Source organism: Chanos chanos, chromosome 10 (assembly GCF_902362185.1).
Source record: "Chanos chanos chromosome 10, fChaCha1.1, whole genome shotgun sequence".
NCBI classification, from domain to species: Eukaryota; Metazoa; Chordata; class Actinopteri; order Gonorynchiformes; family Chanidae; genus Chanos; species Chanos chanos.
Window position 1 is genome coordinate 33,898,341 of NC_044504.1, and position 15,223 is coordinate 33,913,563.

Sequence of the window (15,223 nt, forward strand, 5' to 3'; positions counted from 1 at the left end):
CTAATCTCTGACACACTCGCTTATCGGTCATTGCCTCCTTGTTGATTTTTCTTACCCCCCCCTCTCTCTCTCTCGCTCTCTCTCTCTCTCTCTCTCTCTCTCTCTCTCTCTCTCTCTCTCTGCAGGTAAGATGTTTCAGGCACCTGATTTGAATCTGATTGTGGAGTTTATATTCATGTTCTATAAGGAGAAGCCCATTGACTGGTTACTGGACCACATCCTCTGGGTCAAAGTGTGCAATCCAGAGAAAGACGCTGTACGTATGCAGTCTTTGTTTTGTTTTGTTTTGTTTTGTTTTGTTCGTCTCTCCTTTCCTTTGTTCTGCGGCCTGCTTTCTGTCTGTGTGAAGTGTGGGGATTTTTTGTTTTTGTTTTTTTGGGCGTGCCTGTTGGCGGTCAGAGCAGAGGCACTGAACACCTCTTCACAGCAGCGTCGAGACTGACAGAGGAAGAACTGACCCGTACAGTCCTCTATTAAATCTCCTCTTTTCTTCAGCAGACACCCCCCCTCTTCCCCCCTGTTCTCTCTCTCTCTCTCTCTCTCTCTCTCTCTGTCTCTGTGTCTCTCTGTGCCTTTATAACTGTCTGTCTCCATGTGTTCTCTCTCTCTCTCTCTCTCTGTCTCTGTGTCTCTGTGCCTTTATAACTGTCTCTCTCCATGTGTTCTCTCTCTCTCTCTCTTATTCCTGTAGTTGGTTTAAGTGGCTGATTGTTGTAAAGAGCAGTGAAACAAGTGCTGGTGGGCTGAGAGTAATGTGCCCATTTGCCCCCCCCCTCTCCCTCCCTGTCTCTCTCTCCTTCTCTCTCTCTCTCTCCCTCCCTCTCTCTCTGTCCCTCACCCTCTCTCTCCCTCCCCCCCCCCACCTCCTCCCTCTCTCTCTCTCTCGCTCCCTCTCCCTCCCTCTCTCCCTCCCCCCCTTTCTCCTCCCTCTCTCTCTCCCCCACCACCTCCCCCTGCCTCTCTCTACCTCCACCCCCCCCCCCCCCCCTCCCTTCTCTCTCTACCCCTCTCTCTCTCTTTGGTTCTGTAGAAACATTGTGAGAGGCAGAAGTCCAGTCTTCGGATTCGTTTCCGACCGTCTCTCTTCCAGCACGTGGGCCTACACTCCTCCCTGGCTGGAAAAATCCAGAAACTCACGGTAACAGACAGACACACATGCGCGCGCGCACGCACACACACACACACACACACACACGCGCGCGCGCGCGCACACATAAAGCTCACCTCTCATAATTTCTCGCTTTTCTGTTCCCTGGCCTTCCTGTCCCGCTTCCTATTTATGTCACAGTCTCTTACACTGTTCCTTCATTTTTATAGCTCCTTTATTATAAGAGTGTTAAATTGCTTTGTTTGTTCCCAGGATAAGGACTTCCTGAAGCCGCTGCTGCATAAGATCCATGTGAACCCCCCTGCGGAGGTGTCCACCTCTCTGAAAGTCTATCAGGGCCACACCCTAGAGAAGACCTACATGGGAGAGGATTTCTTCTGGGCCATCACCCCGACTGCTGGAGACTATGTTCTCTTCAAATTCGACCGGCCAGTCAACATTGAGAGGTCTGTCACGTTCCCCAGAAACAAAAACACACACACACATGCATGCATGCACGCGCACACACACACACACACATATATAAATATAAATAAACATACATATATATATATGTATACACACACACACACACACATACATATATATATACGTACATATACGTACACACACACTTATATACACAAATACATGTGCACACATGTAAACACATATACAGCTTTTCCTTTTTTCCATTTTGTGTTTCAGACTGGCGTGTGAAGTCGGTGTTTAGACTGTGAAAGCAGAAGGCTATGAGCAGCCATATTTCCTTTTCCTTAGCACTCTGTCCTCATTAAGAAACAGCCTTAGATAAGGAGAGCGTGCTAAAATAAAAAGGCTGCCTCCCACAAACACTGAAGAGAGAGGAAAGGAAAGAGAGAAAGAGGAACGTTAGGAAGGAGAGAGAGAGAGAGAGAGAGAGAGAGGAAGGGAAGGGAGAAGCAAGAGAGAAGAGATAAAGCGGATACGAGATGGAAAGAAAAGAAATGTTTAGAGATACAAATAAAGGAATATAAGGACGTCAGACTAGTGTAGAGAGTTGTGTACACGGGGACACTGCCAGAATAGAGAGAGAGAGAGAGAGAGAGGGCGAGCGAGAGAGAGAGAGAGAGAGAGAAAGAGAGAGAGAGAGAGAGAGGGCGAGCGAGCGAGAGAGAGAGAAAGAGAGAGAGAGAGGGAAAGAGAGAGAGAGAGAGGCGGACAGACAGACAGACGGACATGGTGACAGAGGGACGGCGATAAGGGGCGGCTGTATTGGGGCCTAAGCTGCCGAGCAGAGTTCTGTCCTCCAAACAGAGTGTTTGTGTTTGCCGCTTAAATAGCACTAACGAGATAAGGTCTTAATTTACTGATGTGTGACCGGATTTAATTAGCATCTTAAAGTGGAGACCTATTTACACCCTATCTCAGTGCGTGCGTGCGTGAGAGAGAGAGAGTGGGGCAGAGAGGAGAGTGAGAGAAATATGCATATGCTGCAGTGTTGTATACATTTGGCTTTATCAACGCGCCCTTCTCAGGAGGGCTTTTATGTTTGGTGCTTGTAATTCTCACATGGAAAGGCTGCAGTTTTCTAGTGTAGTTCACACATATTCCCAACTTCGTGCCTGTGCATTAATATTCATTAACAGTTTGCCTTTGACTGACAGGTTCCTGTTCCGAAGCGGGAACCAGGAACACCCGGGAGACAAAATCGAGAACACCACGGTCGAGATCCTGCCCTTATCGGTGAGAGAGAACGTCTCTCTCGAGAGAGAGACTAAAACAGTTTTGACGTTACGGCATTAACACAACATTCTCGCAACGTCTTGACAAACCTGACTGCAGCAATCCTTTCAGAGGGTGTCAGTTCTTCTTCCCTGAAATGTCAGTTAAGAATCTGGTTTTAGCCTGGGGTACATTTTGATCATGTTAATGAGAGAAAACCTCCCAGCCCCCATAGGTTTCTTGCCGTTGCCTGTGTGATGCTGTAGTCAAACAAGACGAGTCCTCCTACATTTGATAGACATGCGTCAGTTTGTCTGTGTATGTTTTCGTCAAAGTCATTGTTTATGACTGTGTACCTATGGCTGTATGGTTTATGTTCTGTAAGTGCTTTATGCCTGTGCACTCTATATTCATTTTATTAAAAAGAGTTGCTCACAGAGATGTCATCGTATTGACTGTTTTTTTTTTTGTTCTTCATTCAGGAAACTGGAATAAAAGCCAAAGAGAAATATAAACGAACAGATGATGGGTTCTACAGAATCGGTGAGTAGTGTTACACGCAACATCCACACAAGATCCCTTCAGAAGAATTGTAACTTGTTGGCTGTGTGACAGAATAGCTAATCTGATCAGCTGACACCTTGCGTTTGTGAGCGATCGTCAGGTCAGTCGGCACGAGCGTGGAATCGGTACAAACCTGTCTTTCTCCTTCTCTCTGTCCCTTAGCTCAGTTTGAGAAAGGCGTCGCAGAGGGAACGGTTGACCCCTCCTTCAACCCAGTGGCTGCTCTGCGTCTATCTGTCCTTAAAGAATCTGCTGTATGGGCCATCATCAGTGAGGTTAGCAACTGACAGACTGCCTCTCCGTCCAATCACGTGACACACATCCAGCTTCCTCATCCAATTGGCTTTAGCCATTGCGCACCAGTGGCCAGCTCTCAAAAGGGCTATGCTTCTAATGACCTGATTTACTTTGTGTGTGTGTGTGTGTGTGTGTGTGTGTGTGTGTGCACTGAATAGCGTCTCTACTAAAGCAGTGTTTGATGTTGTTCTGTGCATTAACCTTCTCTTTCAGATCCACATAAAGAAGGTAGCTGGGTAACAGGCAGTTGGATCTCACTGACGACGGACCTAGAAGGTCCCGCGCGATAATGCTGGTCTGCCCAAGCTGGTCTAGCAGCACCAGAACCTGAGTGACATCATCAAAGCGAACTGACGCTATCAATCAAAGATGTCACCCAAAGGAAAACGCTGGCATACTCTCTTTGTATACCTCCTCTCCTGCCCCCCCCTCCTCTCTCTCTCCTCATTTCTCCCTCTCTTTTTTTCCCCTCTTCTACAGTCTCTCACGTGTTATTTCTCTCTGTACCATTCATTTGCTTGCTTTTCCTTTGAATATTTATCTCCTTCGTTTATGACTCTGTGTCCGTGTACCTCTCTATTTCAGATCCTGTATTTCTTTGTGTGAATGTGAATACTACTGTATACAAATAGTGTATCAGACACTGAATTTTGTTTCAAGAGGAGTTGCAATTTATGCTGTCTTGAAGGTATGATACAGTCATGAGAGGGTAGTAAGTATCAACTCTACTAGAGAATTAGTGGAGCCCCCTGCTGGAACAGAAAGATATAATAATTCTTGTGTGGACCAGAAAGAACCTTGACTCTTGGCAAATATGCACAGTTGGAGCTAAGAAAAAAAAAAAAGCTGAAGGAGAAACAAAGAACTTCTTTTGTTACTTTGTAATCTATACACAGAGTTTGTATCTCTAGTAAATAGTAATATTTTTAAGGATTTTCTCCCATGTCTCATCTTCTAACAATTCAGGGGTTTTGACACTCCATTCAACACTTGTTAAAAGTGTTGTGTTCAAAAATATGTTACTTTGAATGAATGATTTGCCAAATTGTTTCTTAGAGCACAGAGGACCATATCTTCATAGAGCCCTTCCTGCACAACAGGAAAGGAGGTTCATGACCTTCATTGTCCTTGAACTCGATCCAATCAACCATGGCCTTTCATCTGAAAGAATATATTATTAATATTATTATTGTTGTTGTTATCAAGACGATCTATGAAGGTGACTTAATTTATTTGAAATAAATCTTTAGTTTGTACAAATGGTAAATCCTTTTATTTTTTACTTGGTAAAATATCTATTGACGTGATAAAAGTAAATATTTGATCATTGCTTTTGAGGGGTTGTTTTTTTTCTGTTGTTGTTGTTGTTTAGTGTCTTAAAGTGAAAAGAAAAATCTGGTTCATGTCTGCTCTCTGTATCCATATTGTGCTGATGGGTGCATGTCCCTCACTTTCGTGCCTTAAAAAGTCCAGCGCCCCCTACAGGTCTGGGAAGGGAATGCCTCAGGCACTGTGTGGAACTCCCAGCCATGCACAGGAGGGAGTTCTCTGTCATTGTGTTATGTGTATGCCCTGCATGACCGGTATTAGTTAGAGCATGACACCTCTATTTTTTTCCTTTTGGTATGCAGGGCAGCAATCTGAAGATATTTTTTGCCAGAAAAAAAAAAATCTTTTACTGCTAACTGTGCCAGGGCTAGTCAGTGAAAATATATCACTTCTCTGAATTTAGACATTTTGTCTAACGTTTTCTGTGTCACACAGCTCACAGTTATCGTATCTGAACAAACCATTCATACCACTGCCACTAAATGTCTCTCTTACCATTATTGCGTCAAACAGTGACCAGCTGGTAGTGTGTCTTTCCCTTTGATGAGAGTCTGCTCAATGTCGGGTTTTATCATGTGACCAAGTGTCACATGATCATCAGAGCAAAGTTCGAGCGGTAGACATAAAATGAGTAGAATGTACAAAAACTCCCCGAGTACTTTGCGCCAAAAAATGGTGCAGAACGATTCTATCTAGCGTTTGTGTTAAGCGGCATCAGCGATCATGGAAATGCTACAATAGCAGAGTAGTTTTATTTTATTTGTCCAGAATAGCTGTCAGGACCATAAACTAGAAACCGTTTTGTTTTGCACCTTCCAATTATGTGGTTTCTAACCTTTTGGTTTTTTTTTTTTTTGCTCTGATAGGCTGATAAACAAACTACTGTACACATTTCCAAAGTGCTTTTCATCTCATTTGATTGTACGTGTCGTTTAAGCAAAGGAAACCTAAGAATCATACCATAGCAATCTCATGTCACTGTAACGAGGAAGTTCATCTGTGCTCATTTTCAGAAAACATGTTTTTGTCAATCAAAGAAAGAGAGAAAAGACTCTGACAAAGTCTGTTAGGGAGACAATGTGTGAATGGGTTTGAACAGAGGAAACCAACAACTGGGAAAAACTTGTCTTCATATAGTTTGAACAGAGACTGGTGATTAGTTACTTTTATTTGTTTGCACTGAAATTATTCTCAGTCTCTTACACACTTCATAGTTCCATGTGTACTCCGGTGGGAAAAGAAATGAATTATTGTTTTTAGGTTGTTTTTTTTTGTTTATTTGTTTAGTTTGTTGTTCTTATCTTTCCTGATTCTTCAAACTGGTTCATATGTATTTTTTTTGGTTTTGTTTTGTTTGTGAGAATAAGAACACAGCTTCAAATGAACATTTAATGGGAGCATTTTACTCCCTGTACCTGTTTAGTTCCCTTTTTTTTTCAAACCCTGAGTGACACCCTTCTCTTCATGGGGGTGGGTGTACCTTAGCACAGTGTCTCCCTCTCGCTCTTTCTCTGGCCCCAACCCCATACTCTCATGTGCCTTCATTTGTGCATTGGTCTGTTTTCAAACTCTTACCATTGATTTAAGTGGACATTACCCAAATAAATCAGTCTTGATACAATTCACGTTTTTGGTTTATTTTTCTGTTTCCCTATTCCTTACTTTAATCATTACTCGTGTACAGGTAGACGCCCAAACAGGGCAAACACTAACAAGTGTCTTACCCAGGTTTCGAACTACTCAGTGACTGCTCTACCTTGCGGATGGGGCACAGGCAACTGCTGAGAGAGCACGCCGATCAGGACAGAAATTCATCAATGATGAAGGTGATCGCTGAGAATAGCTAAGTATTTAGTCATGTTCAACGTACCCTCCAGGTGGCTGAGTAGACCTCAGGTCAGCATTTTAACCTCACTCGTGACCTTTATTATGTCCTCCCATCCGTGTCGACGTCACCTGTCTCATGAGACTCGTCACGAAGCAGTCTCTGTCACTGGGGGTTCTGCTACATGTACCCCTGCAAACATCATTCTTTCAGTCGGGGAAAATTAAGGAACAAAACAGTGGGCGACCAGGCTCGCCCAGTATTTTCGTACGTGACCCTGAGCGTAACAAGATGTGAATTAAGTAAACCAGTGTGGTAACACCTCCTTCCACGACTCGCTTGTCCTCCATTTACCGAAGCGTTTCGTTGATGTCACGATGCTTCTGACATGGCACCGTTTCAGATCATACGTCATGTTTTGATTTACCAGACAGTGTGAAATCAACGCCGAACGAGTTTAGAATTTTGATTAGCACTAATTTAAGAATCAGTCTCAGCCTCGCGACCAACGTGATCTTACTGCCATCGTGTGGTGTCATGCAGACAAAATACATGGAGTATTAATCTGTGAATTGCTGTAACTGTCTGATCATAACACTATCCACGAGTCATCACCAAACTATAAATAACTGGTTGTTAAAGCGATCGAAAGGAGACTGCATCAAATTATGGGGTGGTTAACATTTACTCAAATACTAATATATCAGCAGTGCCAGTAAACGAATCGTTGAGTGGAACATCAACACGTTAGGAACACACTTTTTGACCATGAGAAAATGGGAAGTGAGGAAAGGTATAGATCGTCTGTTCCCGCCGTCTGTCGCGGCCAGTCAAATCCAAGGTTACAAAAAAACAACAACAACAACATAAAAAAAACTTTGCCATGCGCAGGACTGAAGTGCGAAAGAACTACAAACAAGCAGTACTTCCGCAATCCCATAGTGCATTACGTATTGAACATGGCCGCTTTCATAAGACAACTGGATGTCACAGATCACAAACTCTGAACTGTGAAATTTACCGTTTAAAGCTTGAGCGCTGGTCCGATGTGAGCTGGTCACAATGCCCAAATATTACGAGGAAAAAGAGGAGGATGGCCGTGCTTGTGCGGGGATCCGGGAGGATTTCAAAGCCTGTCTGCTTCAACATGATTGCGTTTTGAAGGTAATCATTAGCTTGTTTGTTGGCTTGCTAGATTGACCCACAATGCATATTCCAGTAAATACAGGCACTTTCTGGTGTAAACACGGTCGTTATATCCTTCCTTCTTTGATTCACTATACATGCACTGAGGTGTACATTAACTTACATAATCATACTGTGTACAATAAGCAAGGACTAAATGTTCGATTAATGTATCACTGTCAGTAAAATTACCCCAGGACTGATAGGAAACATTACGTTATCTCAAAGTTTAAACAGTCATGGTGAAACTTAATTGGCTGCGTATCCTCATAGACTTTTGCTCATACGGTCGTAAATTCAGCGAATACGCGTACAGGACAGAAGATCAGTAGAAAATTCTAGGCTGGTGTTTCAGTGTGTCTCAGTGCCGCTCCGGGAGGCTCACAGCTATGCTGATTTTAAGGTTCTTGACACTCTGCCTGGCATGCCTGATACACCGAAGGGCTTGACAACGAGATGATGAGTTGAATCAGAAGTGTTAGTGCAGAGAAAGGCTTCCAACATGCAGTCTTGTGGTTCTTCAAGAGACGGTTCAGGAAACACTTCTCTAGGTCACAGGAATAATTCTAATGTGATTGTGTTTACATGACTTATTCACAGGAGGGGAAGAAACCAAGTGAGTGTCTGAAGGAGGGTCATTGCAAGGCCTTGCAGGTTTCTTTCTTTGAGTGCAAAAGATCCATGGTGAGTAATGCGCACAGTTTATATAGCTAATGTGAATCTGTACCCAACTGACAGGCTTCTTAATGTCACTCTTCTCTGGAGGAGTTCAGCTAATCTGTATGACTCTACAACCCCATGAATTTTGTTTCACATGCAAGTGAATCGACATACTGCATGTACATTTTGTGGTTTTGAACTGCTCTCCTGTTCTCATTCTAGTTGGATACAAGAGCTCGCTTCCGGGGGAAAAAAGGATACTAAAGGGGCTACTAGACACTGACCTGTGTGTGGAGCAGCTTCATGTGAATTCAGAGTTGCAGCGTGTGTGAAAATCCATTGTAAATATAAACTTTATTTAAAGCCGTTGATTGGTTGTGTTATTTTATAGAACCATTGCTTGTCACTGAGTGCCAACAAGTGATTCTTCAGGAGCTACGTTAGTAACTGATTTGAAATGAGTGTGTAGCGCTCTTCTACCGTGGATCAGATTTAAACCTGTCGTAAAGCCAATGGGACACCAGACCAATGAAGAAAGACTTCTGTACGACTCAAAGCTACTCTCTCATTTCTTCACCGCTGGGAAAACAAGAGTGTGGAATGTCTGACATATCAAATTAAATGACATTGTTACACAAATATTAGGTCTGATTGATCATTTAGGTTACGTACGTGTACTGTATGACATCAAGTAAATACGATAATTCTTATTGCTTTTAACCTCATTTATTCATTCTTAATCAATGTCCATTACCCCCAAAGTAACATAAGATGCTAAATATCAAGCAGGTATAGAAATTACGTGTTTATTTTTGTTGTTTAAAATTTGTTTTACAAATGTTTCAGACAGGAACAAGTGTCACAGGAAAAATTCTAGTGTATTGGAAACATGACCCATTTTGTTTATTGTCAAGTTGTTTACAGCAGTGTTCTGAAGTAACATGAGTGGTGAGAGACATGTCTCAGGTGAGATATGCTATTGTGAGGATATGGAGTACGAGGTCAGAGATATCGTGTTCTCTGTTATTACACGATAAAAACTTCACATTCTGATCTCTCTTGTTGGAGATTCAGGCAGGCTTTTTGTACTAATACTGTCAAAGAAAATTCCTCGTGGATGAGTTGAGTGTGTGCTTTTTCACTGGTCAACAGGCTCCTCTCAAAGCCTCTAACGCAGGGGTGTCAAACTCCGGTCCTGGAGGGCCAGGGTCCTGCTGATTTTTGTTTTCACCCCTTAGTTACCTGTTGATTTTCACCTTGAAAACAGGTGTGGACACTCTTCAGCCAATCAGAGATTCTATTCAGTTGGTCTACAAGAAAAACAGCAGGACCCCAGCCCTCCAAGACCGGAGTTTGACACCCCTGCTCTAACGTAACGGTGAAGACCAACAAACGTTTATTTTAAAGCGTCCATCAAAAGTTTCTTGAACTTCTCCAAGTCGACTTTCTTCAAGATGACCGCTTTGTGAGTCTTCCCCAGAAGGTCGAGATGGTCCACGACCATCATCCCACGGGAGTAAGTTCCCGTCAGCTCAACCGTCACGGCTCTCTCTTCGCTCTCCAGTATAAACGAGTCATCGATGGCGGTGACCATGGCGTAGGCATCGCAACAGACAAACCCCTGTCCTCCCACAAGCTCTTTCTCTATCCTCTCACTGAAGCAGGCGTTTATACTGTGCTGGAAGATCTTCTTCATGAATCTGGCTTTGTCAGTGTCCTGGCCCAGCCAGCCATCGCAAAACTCCTACGTAACAAGGACAACAACACACACACACACACAACTCATTAGAATAATTCCACTTTCTCAAACACTGACTTGCTTTTAAATGCTGTCTTCTAATCATTTCCTTATGCTAGGGTATTTAATTGCATAATACTTGGGTATTAAACAGGATCCTCATAACTTTATCTGTTGAGCATAAATGGGTTCGCTGAAAACGAATGCCACATGACAGATGACTGAAGTAGTGAACTTCCTGCGTGTTGTTCCTGTGGCTCAACTGGTAGACCAAGGTGCTAACACCACCAAGATCATGGGTTTGGATACCCAGGGAACACACACATGCTGATGTAAATGTACATCTGCACTGTAAGTCACTTTGGATAAAAGGGTCTGCTAAATGAACAGGTGTAGTTTTACGGGACATAGACTATGAATGCAAGAGCTTACCCAAGGCAGTTTGCTGTGGCAGGTGAATTCCCAGGATGCAATGTACGTGGGACACAGATACTCGTTTAATACTATATACGCAGCCTCAGGATCTGCTGCAAAGTTGTATTCTGCACATGCTGTGGTGTTGCCACGGGCTTAGGACAAAAAACATTTTTATACTGTTATATGTTGTCTCACAGAGCACTCTAAACAATTCAACATTATGTATAATATTTTTTTTCCCCCATCCTCATACAGTCAACAGAGGACCATAGGTGAAAATTACAAAGTATACAACAATAATTTAAACATTGCTGCTAGATGGAAAGAAAATTCTACAAAACATGTACTAATCACATAATTAGAAATAGTTGCCAGAACACTTGTTGTTTTATGACTGTAACTCAAATATAACACAAACTGTACTGGAACTGGAATGTACAGGTCACAGGTACTCACAGTCTGTGTTTCCACCCATTATGTAAAGACCTTTGAGTTTCTGTGGCAGGGAGGGGTCAATCCTCACGGCCAGGGCCAGGTTAGTCAGTGGAGCAGTGGCAACTAAAGACACCTGAGAGAACCAAGATTAGACATTATGAATTTCAAATCTACATCCAGGCATTAAATCATTGTTCCTCAACTGAAATTTTTGTCCATTCATTCTTAGGTAAATATCTGACTTACCTTCTACTACTAATTTCCACTAGGATGTTTAATTTAAGTTAGTTGATGTTGGAGGTTTTCTTAATGGGAAGCTCTTGGTGTGAATGGAAATACAGTGCACTTATCAGCCAAGGCTGAGTGGAGTTAATTATACCCACCTGACCTGGATGCTCATTAATGATGCGGATCATGGCTGATACAGCCCCCTCTTTTTGCACCAGCTCCAGACCCGGAGCGTCTGGGTCTGGGGCATCTCCGAGTCCATCCTGCCCATGGAATAACCCAGCAGAGATGACGTTCCCCAAAAGAGGTTTGGCGGCCCCGCAGAAAACCGGAATCTGGAACAAATGACCTCTGAATGACTGTAACCCCCGACAGGTTCCTGACAACTACATTCTCCAGCTCACACACTGAATTTCACCCTGTTCTAATCTACTAAATTCTATTTCCAAAGCTTTAAAATGAGAAATGGGCCTGACATCGATTCATTCACAGGGGCCAAATTAGATTTTCCTGCTCTGTCTGAGCCAGGGTCATATGTTTGAGAACAACACATAATTGTTTTCTTCCAAGGGAATCTTTCATGCAATACTGTTGCAAGCAGTTGTGTAGTGTTTATATAATGTCAAAACAACCTGAACCGCTTTCTCAACAGTGAGAGCAAAGTCTACCCTTAAAAGTTTGCGGTAATTAAAGCACCGAAATACAGAAGGGACTTCAGCCTTTGGCTACAATGTCTGTCGTTCTTGTTTCCAATCAAACATGAATGCGCGGCTTTAAATAGAGGGAATGGGCACCGGTAATGGCGTATTTTACCTCCAGGCGTTGGCAGACTTTCAGCACTCGCAAAACGTTCTTGCACACGTTCTCAACACAGGTGTTCCCAGAGACGCAGGTAATACCAAGGATCTGCACGTTCGGAACAGCCAGCGCCACCATGAGAGCCTGAGCGTCGTCCACACCACAGTCCACATCGACCAACAACTTCTTCACCATACTGGACCCTGATCAGTCGAACAGCACTGGTCAAAGTTACATAGTGACACTTGAATGCATTCGTATGAAATGATACGCCTTAAACATTGACTGACAATACATAGTTGTGTAGCCGAGAAAAAATGAACGAAACAAATAAGATGGGTAGTGTGACAGATTTATAGACGCGCGTACCTCGTCCCCATTTCATGTTCATTCATTCAGGGGTCTCTCATTGCTTTTGTAGCACACAATACAGCCCACCCCCCAAGAAAACAGTGTAAAGAGAGAAAAATACCCCACCTGTTGAGAAGTATCGGGGCTTGGTGATGTTCGTAAAATATATCCCTCTTTCTCTCTTTGAAGCTCTTGTAAATGAGTCTGGCCTGACAGCGAACAGAAGTTTGCTAGGATTTGAGAAGGAAGGCGGAGGCGTGGTTAATACTTAAGGACAAAGTGAGAGAAAGACAAAAAGTCTTGTCATTGTAGCCCTCCATAACCCCTTTCCAGGTAGACCATTTAAATTCATCGTAAGGATGAGTCAAAGGTTAAAACTAAAATCAAAGGTCAAACCCGCTTCTCTGGTTTTATAACTTGCGTGTTTGAAATTTCGAAGACTACTTTATCGTATTTCGAAAATGAATCAATTACTCACTGTCTGAAATATCAAATAAATTCGATTTGGGGCCAAAACTGTGTCAAACTCTCAGTAATATGTGTCGCTTCAATATAAGCGGGTTAACATGGCTCAGCGACAACAAATTAATATTCTGAGCAAGACTATAAGTGGGAGCTTAACAATGTAACACTATTCTTTGGGCTACCTTGGCCTCTTTGAAGCATTCCGCAAGACCTTTGAAGACACCGCTCCTGATCCAACAAGCCACGTTAATGCCATTTATAAGATTCACATTCTCTCAACATTGAGCTCTCACACCGGAAACAGCTCTATCAATATACTTAGTGACAACTACGCTAGCTCAATGCGCACAGCGGATGAACAATGTATATGTCATAGCAGGTCATTAATTTCTACTCATTCGACAGAAGTGGACGCTACAGCGTTTCCCTAAACACATATTCTAATACACGAGAGATATTAATTTCTCAGCAAGTTCAGCACACTGACGATTACGACAACTCACATCTATTTACACACTAACGCGGTGCATGCTGGGTAGTCTCCTGGTCTCCTCTGCGCTGTTGGAATTAGCCTTGCCAATATTGTAGAACCGTTAAGTTTTTCATTCGCCGCAATGAATGTTTCGTTACTAATTGATCTTATAAGCCTAAAGCAACAGAGCTCCTATAGCGTATCTGTAAATGAAATGCATACGTACGTGTGTCGTAGCGTATATCAAAAACTTACCTTAAGTACACGTACTTTTCTACAGTGCTTTAGACATTGTCTTCACAGTGTTGCAGAGGTGTGGTTTAAACTCTTCCTAACAACACTGAAAGCATCAGTTCTAGAATTACAGTACAGCATAGAAAGGGACAGAGCGCATGCAGATATGTTTGTGGAGGGACGACCAGAAGAAAAGGGGGAAAGTGTAGAAATGAGATGGTGATCGTGGTTAGGTCTGTTTGTGACTCGGGTAAGGTTTTGGTTTCCAAAGAAAATCAAAATAGGTCATTAGTATGTCGTTCATGCAAATAACCGTCTTTGTATTATGTTTCTCATGCAAATGAAGTACTTCAAAAAAAGTTAGGGATTTATACGGGCAAATATACTCTATAGTAATGGTTGTTGAGTAAACGATAACAACTGAAATGTGATTATGCCCTTTTTTAAATGATAAAAACAAAGTAGACGGCTCCAGCATTGTTCAGATGTTCCTTCCACTTTAATTGATGCATGTTTGGAGGGAGAAAAAGGGGGGAGCGTTTTTTTTCTTTATACAGCAGAGCCCATAGCTATACACACATTCCATCATAATGAATGCATAACAAAATTAAAGAGAATAAATAACATCTCAAATTTTTAATATCAAACAGTAGCAACATTTTTATATGCATCTGGAGATATTTTCTTAAATCATCATATGATGCACCTGCATTACAAAAAAAGTAAAATTAAACTAAATGATTCAAATAATAAAAAAAAAAGTCAACATTACAATAGCGTGTTTGTAAACATAACTAATGAGGAAAAAATGAGGTTAATGTAGGTCAATATAAGCAAAACAAGTCACATGTCCACAGTGACTTTTTATGCAGTGACTGCCGATAATCAGAGGAAATTTTCACATACCTGATAAAACCATAGAGAGAAGAGAGGTTAAGTAAACACTTGCAAAAAATCCAGCATTTGAGAATCTTCTTGTTTTCCACGCAGTGCCCTAATCTGACGTTGAATCTTATTTCTAAAGGATGCAGGAGAATACTAAATAGTTTGGAAGTCTTTGCGGCATGCTTTCAGTGGAAAGACACATGCTACCAGGCCACAGATTACGGTGAGCACTCTGTAACTGGTCTTGCCTAGAATTCAACAAGGGGTATGTCTGTACTGTCACTTAAGTGTTGCACCTGGAAAACACTGATGCTGCACTTAAAGTTATATATATAAAGTTAAATACTTCCCAAAGATAGTATCAATGCCTGGTTCATCGTTTAACATTTTACATTTGTGTGAATGTGTGTGTGTGTGTGTGTGAGGTAAAACACAAAGGCTCTCCCACTGTGTGTGGACAACTGAACTGTGAGAATAGACTCTGGTGGGCTCATGTAAGAGCAGTAAAAATGTGCAGGAGAGTGTATCTGCGAAGCCGCCCTCCTGCAG

General features: G+C 42.4%; 3 protein-coding genes across 4 annotated transcripts in view; 2 read left to right on the forward strand and 1 right to left on the reverse strand.

The window, feature by feature from the left end:
- mgat4a (alpha-1,3-mannosyl-glycoprotein 4-beta-N-acetylglucosaminyltransferase A) overlaps positions 1–4,796 on the forward strand; it is a 28,093-nt gene extending 23,297 nt beyond the window's left edge. The window contains exons 10-16 of the mRNA XM_030786031.1: positions 126–256; positions 1,031–1,138; positions 1,361–1,554; positions 2,734–2,851; positions 3,298–3,334; positions 3,518–3,630; positions 3,866–4,796. Of these exons, the coding sequence (XP_030641891.1) occupies positions 126–256; positions 1,031–1,138; positions 1,361–1,554; positions 2,734–2,851; positions 3,298–3,334; positions 3,518–3,630; positions 3,866–3,892 (728 nt within the window). The 3' untranslated portion in view covers positions 3,893–4,796. The remainder of the gene's footprint in view (positions 1–125; positions 257–1,030; positions 1,139–1,360; positions 1,555–2,733; positions 2,852–3,297; positions 3,335–3,517; positions 3,631–3,865) is intronic.
- A 2,978-nt stretch (positions 4,797–7,774) lies between these two features.
- Positions 7,775–9,244, forward strand: coa5 (cytochrome C oxidase assembly factor 5). The gene is made up of 3 exons (XM_030786958.1): positions 7,775–7,970; positions 8,592–8,675; positions 8,874–9,244. Exons 1-3 carry the CDS (start codon positions 7,869–7,871, stop codon positions 8,913–8,915), a joined length of 228 nt encoding a protein of 75 aa, XP_030642818.1. The 5' UTR covers positions 7,775–7,868; the 3' UTR covers positions 8,916–9,244.
- Positions 9,245–9,948: 704 nt separating this feature from the next.
- si:dkey-4e7.3 (inosine-uridine preferring nucleoside hydrolase) lies at positions 9,949–13,565 on the reverse strand. 2 transcript variants are annotated; one of them, XM_030786360.1, is made up of 7 exons: positions 13,266–13,565; positions 12,745–12,848; positions 12,283–12,470; positions 11,625–11,804; positions 11,263–11,374; positions 10,822–10,958; positions 9,949–10,395 (listed from the first exon to the last, which is right to left on the reverse strand). In XM_030786360.1, the coding sequence occupies exons 1-7, from the start codon at positions 13,337–13,339 to the stop codon at positions 10,048–10,050; spliced, it is 1,143 nt and encodes a 380-aa protein (XP_030642220.1). In that variant the 5' UTR covers positions 13,340–13,565; the 3' UTR covers positions 9,949–10,047. The 2 variants fall into 2 exon arrangements, with proteins under 2 accessions (XP_030642220.1, XP_030642221.1); XM_030786361.1 differs by lacking the exon at positions 13,266–13,565 and having other exon boundaries at positions 12,283–12,488; positions 12,745–12,952.
- Between the last annotated feature and the right edge of the window lie 1,658 nt (positions 13,566–15,223).

Bases quoted from the DNA above. Each gene is read 5' to 3' on its own strand.
- coa5 (XM_030786958.1), top strand. From the start codon at position 7,869: ATGCCCAAATATTACGAGGAAAAAGAGGAGGATGGCCGTGCTTGTGCG. The intron at 7,971-8,591 runs GTAATCATTAGC...ACTTATTCACAG, and splicing joins AACATGATTGCGTTTTGAAG to GAGGGGAAGAAACCAAGTGA. The intron at 8,676-8,873 runs GTGAGTAATGCG...TTCTCATTCTAG, and splicing joins TTGAGTGCAAAAGATCCATG to TTGGATACAAGAGCTCGCTT.
- si:dkey-4e7.3 (XM_030786360.1), bottom strand. From the start codon at position 13,339: ATGGCATTAACGTGGCTTGTTGGATCAGGAGCGGTGTCTTCAAAGGTC. The intron at 11,805-12,282 runs GTAAAATACGCC...CATTTGTTCCAG, and splicing joins AAGTCTGCCAACGCCTGGAG to ATTCCGGTTTTCTGCGGGGC. The intron at 10,396-10,821 runs GTAAGCTCTTGC...CTTGTTACGTAG, and splicing joins GCCACAGCAAACTGCCTTGG to GAGTTTTGCGATGGCTGGCT.